This window comes from Aedes albopictus, chromosome 2 (genome assembly GCF_035046485.1).
Source record: "Aedes albopictus strain Foshan chromosome 2, AalbF5, whole genome shotgun sequence".
Lineage (NCBI taxonomy): Eukaryota > Metazoa > Arthropoda > Insecta > Diptera > Culicidae > Aedes > Aedes albopictus.
In genome coordinates this window covers 389997394-390012300 of record NC_085137.1, presented here as the reverse complement: position 1 = coordinate 390012300, position 14907 = coordinate 389997394, and the positions used below count along the sequence as shown (strand labels likewise).

At 40.3% G+C, this 14907-nt stretch overlaps 1 protein-coding gene across 3 annotated transcripts in view; it reads left to right on the top strand.

Annotated features, from left to right (window-relative positions):
• The window catches only part of LOC109404556 (cGMP-inhibited 3',5'-cyclic phosphodiesterase 3B), a 916127-nt gene that overhangs the window by 481756 nt on the left and 419464 nt on the right, over window positions 1–14907 (top strand). For all 3 annotated transcript variants that reach the window (XM_062853190.1, XM_062853192.1, XM_062853191.1), the window contains exon 3: window positions 7141–7176. In XM_062853190.1, coding sequence (XP_062709174.1) covers window positions 7141–7176 — 36 coding nt within the window. The remainder of the gene's footprint in view (window positions 1–7140; window positions 7177–14907) is intronic.

Genomic DNA, 14907 nt, shown 5'->3' with positions numbered 1-14907 from the left:
ATGAGTTAATTTACTTAAAAACTTTTTTTCTGAAAGCTATTAGATATTAGGTTATAGTACCATTCTGATTTTAAAATTTGGTCGACTCAATTCCAGCGCACAGGCAGTGGTCCACGAACCAGATTTACGAGGAAAGATGCATTCAGCGCCTTCAAATGAGTTTTTAGACAAATATGATCTTCTACAAAGTTGTCCCTAATAATAAGTCCCTCTTTCCAATGTACATGAAAAATAGGGTGATCCATATTTTCAAAGAAATTGGAAATCAAACTTTTTTATTTGCAAGAATAACTATATACATTCTTCGGGAAAGTTGGAGATCTATCAATTTTGAGGAAGTTTGCTAAAGACAGTTTTTATGTAGCTTCAAAATTAATTTATCTAGAGATATTTTTCTGAATAAGCTTAGGGTGGTTCAAGAAAAATCGGTTTTCTGGCATTAACTTTTTCAGTTTCGATTTTTCATCGAAGTCGCTAAAGAAACACTTGTAGAGCATTTGAATACGCGTCGTTTCGTGCACTGAGATGGTAGTTAAAGAGATAACTGGTTCAATAGTTATAGGTGTTTTTCTTTAAAAAAAATCATAGTTTTTTGAAAAGGTGATATGACGGGTTGGGGAAAACATAAAAAATATGTTGTTATAAAACATATCAAAATATAAGAGGGGAGTTATTTTTGTAACTCAAGTAAAAAATACTTGAAAAGTGCCTATTTTTTCTAGAAATTTATTAATATCTTTTGAACGGAATGACGTAGCAACATTTTCAGCGCACGAAAATGCGCGTTTTTTTTTTAGTTTAGCTTAAAATGGTTCTTATTTTTAGTAACAACTTGTAATAGACCATAAAAAATCATTTGAATGCGCTGAATGCATTTTTCCTCGTAAATTTGTTTCGTGGACCATTGTGCAGCGTCACTGCCGCAACATTAAATTTATTTTTTAGAAAAGCTTGCAACTTTGAGTTAAGTTTACATATAAATACTTTTTTAAAACTTCACATAAATCATGTTCCAAGTTTTTTTTTACTTATTATCTTTTGAATTAGACCTAGAGATTTAGGGAATCTCTCAAAGAGTCTGAAATTCCTACAAAAATATCTTCAGAAATCCTAAGATTCCTTCAAAAATTTATCGAGGGATTCATATATCTGGATATTCTCAGAAATTAATTCATGATTTTTTAATTATTCAAGCACTATTTCAAATAATCCTCCAGAAGATTTTCAGGGGATTTTTAAGAATAAGTTTGGAAATTTCTTTGAGAATTTATCCTGGAATTCTTCCATGGATTCTTCCAAATTTCCTGTTGATTTTTTCAAAAGAAATTAATTTAAAAACTCCTGTATAAAATCTTCTTTGGATTTCTTCCGAAATTTTGTCATTGATTCCTATAAAAAAATCCTCCAGGGATTTTTTTTTTCAAAATTCTTTAAAAACATCTGGATTTAAAAATTTCTCTGATTCACATACGCGCCAACTTGTGACGTAGTTGGGGGGCGAGGCCTCTCAAAATCAACCAAATTCGTAAAATTTCGACGCAGTTCATCTAGTTTAGGCATATTTACGTGAAAACTAGTGCATTGAGCTAAAAAAAAGTTGAATTTTGTCCAATTTTGGAGAGCTTCGCCCCCCCCCCAACTACGTCACAAGTTGGCGCCTATGCTGATTCAGCATTTCTTCAAGACAATAGCATCCTCGAAAAATGTCTTCAAAAATTTATCCATAAATTATTCCAGAAATCAGTATGAGATTTTTTTCAGGAAATTTCTAAATTTCTTTTATTTTAAGATTTCTTAAAAATATCAAAAGTTTAAGATTTCTCCACATATTTCTCCATGAATTTCTTGTGAAGAATTGGCAGTTGAATTTCACGAACAATAAGAAATTTAAACTAAAAACTCAAGAAATTCTTCAAGAAATCTTCCACACTCCTTCAGAAATTCGTACACGTAATTCTTCCACGTGGTCCATTAGAGATTAGCTCAATGGAACTCAAAAATTCCCGCAGGTATGTAGGATTCATTCTTCAGTGATTAATCGTGAAATCTTCCAGCAATCCCTCCAGGGATTCCTGCATAATTACATTCATTGATTCGAAAAAAATCCTCAAGAGGAATCTACAAAAGTTCTCACAGCGATTCCTTCGGGATTTCCTCCAGAATTGCATTGAGCTAGAAATTTATCCGGCGTTTCCTCTGAGGATAACTCCTAAAAACTCTCCACGGGCTATTCAAAGAATTTGATTAAACATATTTCCTAGAAAATTCTGAAGGAATTCATTCAAAGATATCACAAGATCTTTACAGGAGCTTATCTACTATTTCTTCGAAATACGCTCACAGATTGCTCCTAGAATACTTCAAGAAAATTTCAAAAATAAAAAAAAAAAGAAATATTACAGATTTTTTCTAGGAATATTCCTAAAAATTATTAAATATTTTTGTAGGATTTCCATAAAGTATTTCTAGCGGAGTTTTTCCAACGATTGATCCATGAAGCTCTTTGGAAATTTCGTTGGGGTGTCATCAAAATAAACAGTGTATCAAACAATTGTCCGTACAGCAAATTTTTGGTCAAAATAATTTTTCCTTCAAATGTTTATAACTTTTTTATACGTCAATCAAAAACGCTGAAATTTTGAGCAATTATAATCTATATATTACTGCTCCATTGGTAAAATTTTGAGCGAGATCGAATAAGTTTTCTGAAAGTTATAGAACTTTTAGTAAAACTTATAAGATTTTTGAACACATTTTCAAAACATTATATCTAAATATGTAGTCGTTGAAACTTTTTCAATCTTTTTTGTGTTACAGCCAGGGGCGTACAATTTCGTTTCAATGATACACTTTCATGCAACATTTGAATGAGTCACTTCAACCGTTTCACACATTTTTCTAATCACTTGTTTCTTTTACCAAAACTTTTCCGCTCATCGTAGCACTCGGTAGTCTCCCACCTGGCCGCGTTGCTTGTGCTTCACCCGGTAGAGAATAAGTGTCTCACTGGTGCGCGCTAGTCTCTCAATGTTACGGGCGCCGATTAATTGGATTTAAGTGGTCGAATTTGTTATCCTCTTTCATAAAACATAATTATCATTCTATTGACGTGCACCACTATTGGAAAATGCGGTATAAATCCAAGTGTATCATTTCATGTTTCATACACACTTGTTTCTGTAGCAGCAGCGAACGAGTGTGTTGCTGGGTGAAAGATGAAGCATCACAGCAGTCCGTTCGTATGGGAAACGATTTGCCACAGCTGTCGTACGTCATGTTTTCCTTTCGAAATTGCACGACCCTGGTTACAGCTTATACCTAAGGCTTTCATATGCAAGTAAACACAAGTAAACAAGCGCACAATCGTTAGGACAATTTCAGAAAAAAATAAAAACAAGAAAAAAATAAATTTTGAAAACAGCACCCATAAATAATGTTGAAAACATTTCTGGGAAATCCCAATACAGACATTAAAATTCCCGAATATATCCACACAAAAATAAGTGATTTCTTGTCATGTTCTTTTCAAATGCAGAAGGCATTCTTTGTGAAATTTATACATACTTATAGAGAAACATAAAAAAAACCTTCGATATAAAAACTATGACAAAGTGTGACAAGAATGCCAGAAACGCTGTCGAACCACGCTACGGCTCTGTTCGTCGGTCTTGGCCAAGCTATACCTCTATTGGACGATTTTCCTTTTCTTTTTTGTCACACCACCAATTATCGGTTGACCATGAACTTATAAGTCGTCATTCTTGCGACGGCGGATGGACGCGTCCCAAGACGATGAGAAACGCAAGCCAAACGAGGAAAGTGTTGTGCAACATGTTGTGTCGAGTCGATAGATACCTACCTACCGACATACATACGTAGCTAGGGGAACAAAGCCCAAAATGCCAAGATGGGGTAAAATGGCCCAACTCATAAAATCATTCCTGAATGGGACTTGATCTTTGCTATGGGTGAATGGTGTCAAGATATGTTTGCATCAAACATTCTTCTAGAAGCTAGACTACCAAACCCACGAAAAATCCTTTGATTTCCCAATGAAAATTGGCAACTTCCGGTTTTTCGTGCTTGCAATTAAGGTTTTCTGATGATTTTATTACCAGCCAAGTGTTTCCAACGAGATTGAGGCACACATGGAGACGCATGGTTGTTGAAGTCTAAGCTTTCCATGTTAGGGGTCATTCAAATATTACGATCATCGTTTTGTGGGGAGAGGGGTAACACTTCATTTATTGAGTATACGAAAAAAGCGGGACAGAGGGGGCAAAAGGAGTCGGAAATGTCCGAAAACTGATGGACGTAATTTTTGAATGTTTTCATGAAGTGGCATCTTACCCCATGGCAGTTGGTCGTTTTGCACCACTTCCGTTTTACGAATCAGTTTTTAAAATCGCTGAAAATCGATGAAAATGCAATAGTTTTGTGAATATTTTTGCTGAAGTATCGAGCAAATATTCTCTAGTTGCTGTTACCACTTTGGAAGCCTAACAAATGAGGCTAATTATCATTGAAAACGATGAAAGTTTGAAAAATGGCATTTTACCCCACTTGACCCTATTTGGGTTTTTGTTTGAGCGATTGACACTAGGGCAGAGTGTAAAATTGGACGCAGTTCAGGAAGTTTTCGAGTTGAGCAGTGATGGATGGACGAGGTGAGAACTGGGTGATTGGTTGTGGGAAATGACGAGTGGAACCTTAATGTCAGGGAAAATATCAACAATCGTTTGCTGGGAAATTGTTCATGGGCAAAACAATTGTTTAGGTATTTCTTGCGGAAGAAAACGAGGTGGTCTGCCAGGTTATTGCAATGAAAAATATATCGAGAAGCACTCATCAAAATAAATCCTATCTTTGGAGCCGTTCAGAAAATCGCTCCGTGAATCGAAATTTTCACTGAAATCGCCAATAATAATAGAACATGGTAAAAAAAAAACATGTTTAACTCTGGCAAAACACGTGCATTTTTTAAAATTTACAGTCTGATGATAGGTAGAGTTTGAGGTTTGCTTGCCAGCAGTTACTTGGACATACAGTATGACCCATAAAAAATGCGAAAGTTTTCGAAGACATTGCTCACGTGCTTCCAATCGATAAACTTTGCATTTTTCTATTGGATAATATAGTCAAGACACTAATTTATCAACGGCATAGGAACATTTACTGATTTGAATCATTAACCTTTGAAAAAAGTAATGTAGAAGATAAGGGCCCATATAGCCGAGGCGGTAAACGCACGGGTATTCAGCATGACCATGCTGAGGGTGACGGGTTCGATTCCCGGTCGATCCAGGATCTTTTCGTAAAGGAAATTTCCTTGACTTCCTTGGGCATAGAGTATCTTCGTGCCTGCCACACGATATACACATGCAAAATGGTCATTGGCAGAGGAAGCTCTCAGTTAAAAACTGTGGAAGTGCTCATTGAACACTAAGCTGAGAAGCAGGCTTTGTCCCAGTGAGGACGTTACGCCAAGAAGAGGAGAGGAGGAAGGATCTCAAAAACGTCCTCGCGCCAGAGGTGTTTTTTTAAGGTTGTATTTTTTGTCAAATTGCTCTCAATCACATTCAATTAAATTTTATTTCAAGAACAGCTCTTTCATAGCTAGACAAGGTCTTCAGGGGATCGTTGGTGATTTAGACAGGTGAAAAAAAAAAATATTATCTTATAAGTTATGTGACATTTACTCAAAACTAGAGTGTGCGACAAATGGACATTTTCAGAAAAACAAATGTATGAAGTATCAAACTCTTTTTAAGTACTACGTATTTGTGTCTATTATAAACGTAGGTTTATGAGCCTTCATTAGCAAGAAATTATTTTGAATTTTTTTCAAACAGGGTGAAGTTATTTATGGATCTATCTTATCTAAGGGTTTTGAAATATGCCACATTTTTTAGTTTTTGGTTCCTAAGCATCTGATATTGTTTTCAAAAAGTTTTTCAAAGGGCCGCGTTTTTAAGAGTACATATTTCTGCATGATTTACATGTATTTAAAAGTTTTCATTTTAATTCGTAAAGTTTCAAAAATTCGAGGAAACATTTATTTTTTTCAGAAATTGATGGCAACTATTAGGTATCCCATATACGTAACCAATGAATATTTTGACACTTATTTGAGATATCCTGTATGACAATCACCTCCTTATTGTAGCCCTATCTAAAAAAACTGAATTCATAAGAAATATTGCAACAAAAATTACCAAAGAAAGAAAAAAAATGGATTTTCGCATTTTTTTATGGGTCATACTGTAGACATCAAGACATTTTTTTAGTTTATGTGCGGGACCATTTAATCAGCTAGGTATTAATTAAGCGTTTTCAAATGACAAAATAAGGTACTTTGCGTTACCATGGAATGAAAGTTCCTTGAAAAAACGAGAACAATGGCAAGCATTGACAATAAATTCTTCTTAACAACCTAACTTAACCAAATGAGATTTCCTCACGAAAATTCACCTGCTGTTTTGTTTACCACTCGTGTGCACCTTGACTATTTATGCCTCCGCCCGCGGGACGATGCCTTCGAAAACAGCCAATGTTATTTCGCGCGCATAAACTTGACTTGAACTTTCCCGTTTTCCCACCGTCGTCAAATGCGTTGCCGTCGTCGTCATCCTCAGTGCGGTGGTTAACGATCTTTCCGTTGTTGATGTAGCAAGTTGAAAAGTTGATACTCACCACCACCGTCGTCACCACGAAATGTATCTACCTTCCGGAGCATGTGTGCACGAGCATCCTTACCCCCCCTCCCACAGAAAACCCCTCGAATAGAAATAGCATAAATAAGACATTATGTTGATTCAACTGGTGCGCACACATTTCAGGCGAATTGAAATAATGACGATGGTGCGATGCTGGTGCTGCCGAGTTTCGTGGGTTGCGGAAAGTTTTCCCAAAAACCCTCTTCAAAAACAAACTGTGTCTCGCTTGGGATAACTTTCCTACTGTCAGCAGCGCATTGCCGGAATATTGACTCGACGATTCGCGGAACTTGTTATGATGACGACTTTCGGTGACTGCCTGCCTTCCTTAATTTTCACGATCTCTCTGCAATGTCGAATGTCTTCGCAGTACCTAGATATAACTCAAATACTTATCATCTTTTTCTTTTTCTTGTTATTGCAGGTATGTCGGATGAAGCCAATTGGTACCTTCACTACCGTGAGTAAAATGCGCATTGATCTGGGTGTTGATGTGTTTCATCGATGGAAAGTTTCCTGTTCGACGTGATTCAAACCTATTCGTACAACCTCATTTTGTGCGAATCAAGAGTATCCTGTATACAATTTTGACAAATATCCACTTTTTCGAGATGGGACAATCCAAAACGATGTTTTTTTTTACTTATTCGTTTATTGGGAAGGCTCGGGCGTCACATGGGCATAACTGAGCCGAATTCTTTTGTTTTTATATTAATTTTACATTTTACAATTTATTACTGTCTTAATACTATGTTAGTTTGGGAAGCCGAAATACTTGCGGCTGTTTCGAGATTAAGGATTGAGAAAAAAAATAAAAAAATATAAAATTGGGAAGGAGGGATTGATGGGTTTAAAACTAAATTATTTGCTAATTTATACTAAAAACATTGATGGGACAAATTGTCCATATCTGTAACGGAACCAAAAAGAAAGGACTTTATCGGTAGACAACGACAAGAAGAGGACAAACGGAAGGGGGGCGACGACAGACAGGGGCGAACAACAAAACCAAAAAGTGGACAATGAAAACAAGGGACGTACTATATCAAACTCTGACATCAACACGTTTCAAAAACTGATAAATCAGATTCATGTATTCCAAATCAAGTCCTGCCAACACTTCTCTAACGGGTTTCTGTTGTATTCCTCGGACCCGGAGAATTTCTAGTGATCCACGCCACATACACAGAGATTGCTTTCTGAGAGAGAGCCTAATACGGAAGATATGTGCGTTCAACAAATAGTGGTTGGACATCAGCCGACACATTACACGAATGAAATCGCGGCCTAAATCCAACCCTTTGAACCATGGCTTCTTCGACACCTGTGGAATGATGGAGTGCAACCATCTACCCATTTCTCCATTTGTGTTGCCAGCTGATCAAGGTCTCCTGACGGGCCAATGCAAAAAATTCGTCGAAGGCGATTTGACGCTCGTAAATATCGCCTTCGCTAGCGCCCACCTTAGCCAGTGAGTCCGCTTTCTCATTGCCCGGAATCGAGCAATGTGAAGGGACCCAAGCTATGGTGATGGTGAATGAGCGTTTGGCTAAAGCACTCAATATTTGGCGTATTCCATTCAGGAAGTACGCTGAGTGCTTCATCCGTTTCATTGACCGAACAGCCTCCAGAGAACTTAGACTGTCGGTAAAAATGAAGTAGTGCTCAGGTGGAAGAGTGTGAATGTACTCTAAGGTGTAGTGTATAGCCGCTAGCTCAGCTACGTATACAGAACAGGGCTTTTGAAGCATGAAGGTGGCGCTATGAAAATCGTTGTAGACACCAAAACCAGTCGAATCATCGTTTTTTGAACCATTCTGGAATTCCATGGACCTCATCCTTCATGGACAGATCAAAATCCACAGAGGAACTGCCGAAGTATGAGAAGTTGTCACGATTGGTGTTAACCGAAGATGGGCTTACCTCCAGCGTCATGTACCAGTAGTACACACTCATAAAACGAGTTTGAGGGTTCTGTTCGAGCAGCTTTTCGAAATTTTCTATGACCAATGGATTCACAATCTCGCATCGGATGAGGAACCGGGACGACAACTCCGCAAAGCGGTCTGTCAGAGGCTGTACACCAGCAAGTACCTCTAAACTCATTGTGTGAGTCGAGTTCATGCAACCTAACGCGATCCGAAGGCAACGGTACTGAACCCGTTGAAGCTTCAGCAAGTGTGTTTTCGCCGCGGATTGAAAACAAAAACTACCGTATTCTAAAACAGACAGAATGGTTGTTTGGTACAGCCTGATCAGGTCTTCTGGGTGCGCTCCCCACCATGTTCCGGTAATAGTTCGCATAAAGTTGAATCGTTTCTGGCATTTCTGTATCAGATAAACAATGTGCTTCCCCCAGGTGCATTTGGAGTCGAACCAAACGCCGAGATATTGAGAAGACATGCTATGAGTGATTGTCTTATCCATCAGATTGAGCGGAAACTTAGCCGGTTTGTGTTTTTTAGAAAAGACAACCATCTCAGTTTTCTCCGGAGAGAATTCGATACCCAGCTTCAGACCCCAAGTAGACAAATTGTCCAAAGTATCCTGTAGTGGTCCTTGCAGATCGACTGCTATTGATCCCGTCACAGAAACAACACAGTCATCTGCAAGCTGTCTTAACGTGCAATTTTCCATGAGACAATCATCTATGTCTCTGACATAGACATTGTAAAGAAGGGGGCTGTAGTATATGTGGTGAAGAACAAAATAATTATCAACTCTTTATTTGAAAAATGAAGTTTAAATTTATTCAGTTTGGCATTGCAAGTTTCTTCTAGTGCATCTGCCAACACTGACAGTCGACATAACCGATCAGTGAAATGACAGATGCGGCGAACAAGAAAAAAAAAACGGCGAAGCTAGCGAAGCTTTAGGCCGACTCGGGTTTTCACTCACTCGTTCTTCTTTTGACGGATTTTGAGGCGAACGGACGCGTTCGTGTCGCGCTCCGTATCCACAGAGATTTAGGACCGTTTGAACTCGGATTTACGGGGCTTAAATATGAACCCTGGGGGAGGCCCATGTAGCTAATTCGTGAAACGGTCAAGTCGCCATGAGCAAAACTCATCTGCTTCTCAAACAGCAAATTGTACAAAAAGTTGTTCATAATTGGTGAAAGGCCGCTTTCGTGCAGTTTGTCGGAAAGAATATCGACACAAACTGAATCAAAAGCCCCCTTGATATCCAAAAACACTGAACCCATTTGCTGCTTTTGCGCAAAGGCAAGTTGAATTTCTGAAGAAAGCAACGCAAGACAGTCGTTCGTTCCTTTGCCTCTGCGGAAACCAAACTGTGTATCTGACAACATGCCATTCGATTCAACCCATTTGTCCAGTCGAAAGAGAATCATCTTCTCTAACAACTTCCGTAGACAAGACAACATCGCGATTGGACGGTACGAATTATGATCCGACGCGGGTTTACCGGGTTTTTGAATAGCTATCACTCTCACTTGCCTCCAATCATCCGGAATGATGTTGTTATCCAGGAACTGATTGAACAAGTTCAACAAGCGCCTCTTAGCCACGTCGGGGAGGTTTTTAAGCAAGTTGAACTTAATTCGATCCATTCCTGGAGCGGAATTGTTACATGAAAGAAGAGCAAGTGAGAATTCAATCATCGAAAACGGTCTATCCATATCGTCTCTATCCTCGGAAACGTCACGAATTATTCGCTCCACGGGTACGGAATCTGGACAAACTTTTTTTGCGAACTTGAGAATCCACCGAGGAGAGCTTTCTCGATCCTCGTTTACCGACGACGCGTTACGCATTGTTCTCCCGACGTTCCAAAGAGTTCTCATCGATGTCTCGCATAACAAACTCTCGACGAACCGACACCAGTAACCGCTTTTTCCGCCTTTACCAAGTTCTTAAACTTGCTTTCAAGGGAAGTGTACCGCTTAAAGTTTTCGACCGAACCACATTTCCGAAACTTTTTGAATACAGCGGATTTCTCGCGATAGATTTCCGTACACTCGCTATCCCACCACGGATTGGGAGGTTTCCTGCGAACCGACAGACATGACACTGGCTGACGTTGTGCCTGAAGCGCGCTACTGATGATCAGTTCTGATAGGAACCGATACTCCTCCAGCGGTGGGAGGACTTCTACCGATTGCTCACCGTCGATAATTGCTCCCGCGTACTCCCCCCAGTCAATGTGTTTCGTGAGGTCGTAGGAAATGTCGATAGATGGAGGAGGTTGACGTGAAACATTGGAAATAGAAACAACGATCGGAAGGTGATCACTACCATGGGGATCCTGGATAACCCTCCATGTGCACCCCAGCGATAGTGAGCTCGAACAGATTGAGAGGTCTAATCGGCTGTTTCTAGGACTGCCATCTTTTGCTGGAGGCGCCACTCGCGTAACTTCTCCGGTGTTCAAAATTGTCATTTTGAAGTCGTCGCAGAGGTCATATATCAAAGTTGAACAGCTGTCATCGTACAGTTCCCCCAGCCTGTACCATGGGAGTTGAAATCCCCCATGAGCAGCCGTGGCTCAGGCATAACCGAGCAGATGTGAGTGAGATCCCTGCGAGATATCGCAGTTCTCGGTGGAAGATATATGGAGGCAACGCTGAGGGTTTTACCTCGGATAGTCACCTCACATGCGACGGCTTCGATACCTGTCATCGGATGAAAATCGACTCTGTAAAATGAGTGCTACTTTTTGATCCCTAAAAGCACCCCTCTGTACGAGTCGGACCGATCAAGACGGATAATGTTGAAATCGGAAAAAGGTAAGGTTACATCGGGTGTCAGCCATGTTTCGGATAACGCAAAAACATCGAATTGTAAATTGTTAATTAAAAATTTGAAAGCGTCTAATTTCGGTGTATTACTACGACAGTTCCAGTGTAGCACAGAAATCATATCTTCGACATCGGTGGTTAAATTAGCCATCGAAAGATACGATTGTCGCAAGGAGGGGCATTTTAGAAGCCAACTGCTTCAAAAGAGGGGATCCAAAACGATGTTCGCGAAAATAATATGCAGCTATAACTTCAAGTGCTTTTCACTCGATTTTCAATCCGAAAGATCCAATTTGTATTCACCACAAAAGCTAAAAAAGAACAGGGTTCCAACCTGCGCTCAACTTTATCATCCACCCCGAATCGAAATTAGCTCGTTAACGTTGGCTGCCAAATTGATGATAAAAGTTCGTGGCAGCACCATTCAAAGTTGAATTCAATTTTATTTTCACTGGAAGAAATTACTTCAAGCTTCCAAGCATCAAACTAAATTTTAGAAGCTGCTGGCTGGCGCAGTGCGAAAACTGCCAATAGTCAACCGAAGCGAGGCTCTAAGCTGCGGTTGGTCTTTGCTCGTGGTGGCCCAGCTAACTCGGGACGGGCTGGGCCTGGGCTGAAATGAGGAAGTTTGGCAGGCAGGAGTCAGTCATCGCTGTTCCAGGAAGTAGTTCGTAATGAGCTTTTGATTTTCTAGCTGGTTTGCGGTGCCGCCAGCCGCGGCTCTGGTTGGATTGATACAACTTTTCCGTCGACGTTTCGGATTTTGATGTGTGGCGTTTGTGAAAAGTGTTGGAAATGGTAGGGAATGTATGTTCATTTATTTGGTATAACATCAAATTGAAGATAAAACTGAAACAACACTATTACGGCATAGTAAACGGTTCGGTCGGGGCTGTCAATCTCCAACATCGGTCACGCCCAACGCTCGACAGATCTCTTTCCACCTGATCCGCCCACCTTGCACGCTGCCCTCTTGGTCCTGTGTATCGTTCGGATCTCTTGAAAACACTGTTTTTGCTGGGTTGTTGTCCGGCATTCTCACAACACGCCCTGCCCATCGTATCTTTCCAGCTTTTCCCACCTTCCGGATGCTAGGGTTGCCGTAGAGTGCAGCGAGCTCGTGGTTCATTCTCCGCCGCCATACACCGTTCTTCTGCACACCGCCCAAGATGGTTCTATGAACCCGACCCTCGAACACTTGCATGTCTACCTCGAGTGTAGTCTAGGTCTAGAGTCCGGAGAAAGCTACCGGTGTTATCAACGTCTTGTATTTACATGGTGCATTTGGTGCGCGGATGAATCTTTTTTGACCGCAGTTTCTTGTGGAGCCCATGGTAGGCCCAACTTCCACTGACGATGCACCTTCGTATTTCACGGCGGTGAGTGTTATGCGCGTGTACAGTTCTGCTTCTACCACCGATTCAAAGATTTTAGCAATGATATGCTTATGATCCCGCAAAACGCACAAATTGACCGGATTTCGTGAAAATCGTGCCACCTGTTGAGCCCGGTTCGTCGCATAACACCTTCCAGGGCGATATTAAAAAACAGTCATGATAGTTCATCACCTTGAGTAAGTCCCCGGCAAGATTCGAACGAACTAGACAAATCGCCCGAAGCCTTTATGTAGTTTTTCATAGCATTCATCGTCGCTTTGATCAGTCTAGTGAGCTTGACGGAGAAATCTTCTCGTTACGATTTTTTCTGCGGTCGATACTGTCGTACGCCGCCTTGAAGTCGACGGTGGTGCGTTCTGACCTGGTATTCTTAGCATTTTTCGGAGAATTTGTCGCACTGTGAAGATCTGGCTCGTTCACGAGCGTCCATCAACGAAGCCAGCTTGATAACTTCCCACAAACTCATTCACTTTATGTGAAAGACGATGGAAGATGAACGAGGATATCACTTCGTTGGTGACATTCAAAATTGTGATCGCTCGGAATTGCTCACACTACAACCTGTCACTCTTCTTGTAGATGGCGAAAATGACCCCTTTCGTTGACTCCTCCGGTAGCTGTACGGTATACCAGATCTGGACTATTAGCCGGTGCGGACAGGTGGCCAACTTTACCGGGCCCATTTTGATGCGTTCAGCTCCGATACCATCCATTCCAGCGAACTTATTGCTCTCGAGCTGATGGGGAGCATCTTTAACTTCCCTAAGCGTGGAAGATGGCACGTTGGTGCGCCTTGCTGTAATGCTGTAGTCATTAGTCCCGCTGCTTTGGTCCTCTATGTCTGCGCTCTCTACACCTTTCAGATGCACATGGAAGTGTTGTTTGCCGGCCGTCAAGAGGCTCACGTCCTTATTTCTGAATATTCCGGTTCGCTACTTGAAGCCGCTGCGGGATGTACTGTAATCCGGGGTCAATTTGATCTTCGGGTTGAAATTTATCAGACATTTGTCAATTAGATTAAGCATACATTAAATAGTTTCCTTGCAAGTATCGTGCTGTTGGAATCAGTTAAAATGCGATATTAGTAAGGTAACTATTTAGAGTGCTTTAACTAACAGAAAAACGCCATATCAATTTCGACCCGAAGATCAATTTGACTCCGGTTTACGGTACTGAGCTTCTGATAGAACTCTCGTGTTTCTTGAGAACAGCTCAGGAGTTCAATTTTCTCGCACTTCGTTTCTTCCAGGTGGCGTTTTTTCTCCTGAAACAGACGGGCTGAAACAGCAGCTTCTGCTTGTATTTTTTTAATTGCTCCTCCTGGCCTATCTGAGCGTTTAGGTCTCCTATGATGATTTCGATTAGTGTTGCTTGTACTTCTTTTATATATTTTCTACGATTACTCACAGAGATACCGCCAGAAATTCCTTTAGGGGTTCTTCCTGGATTTTTCAACAGTTTTCTTTCTACATTTAAAATTCAGGCAGGATTTCCTAGATTCAGCAAGAATTTCTCCAAATATTCCTCCAGATATCCGTTTAGAATGGCTTCCTGACCATGTTTTTCTTTTACAATTTCTCCTATGATTCCTTCAGGATTATTTCAGGATTTTTCCTGGAAATTCTTCTTGAATCTTTTTAAAAGATTCTTGTTGAAGTTCTTCCAGAAGCTTCTCCAAAAATACCTCCAGCTGTTGCTCCAGAGATTACATAGGCTTTTCTGAGAACTCGTTTTTTTTTTTCTGAAATGTTTCAGAAAGATGCAGGAATTACACCACAATCTATTCTATTGCAATTTTTTCAAAGAATTTATCGAAAAACTTTTCTACAAATACCGGCAGCGGGTTCTACAACCTGGCAGAAGAGGTATTTTTCAAAGATTGCTTCAAAAGTTCATTTTATCAGATGTTTCTTGAATGGTTCCCAAAAGAATATCTCCAGTTTTTTTTGTTTCTGTAGGATTTCCTCAGCCAGTATTTGTGTACTGATCCCTTCGGAAATCTTATAACAATTCTTCTAAGAATTACTCTAGACGT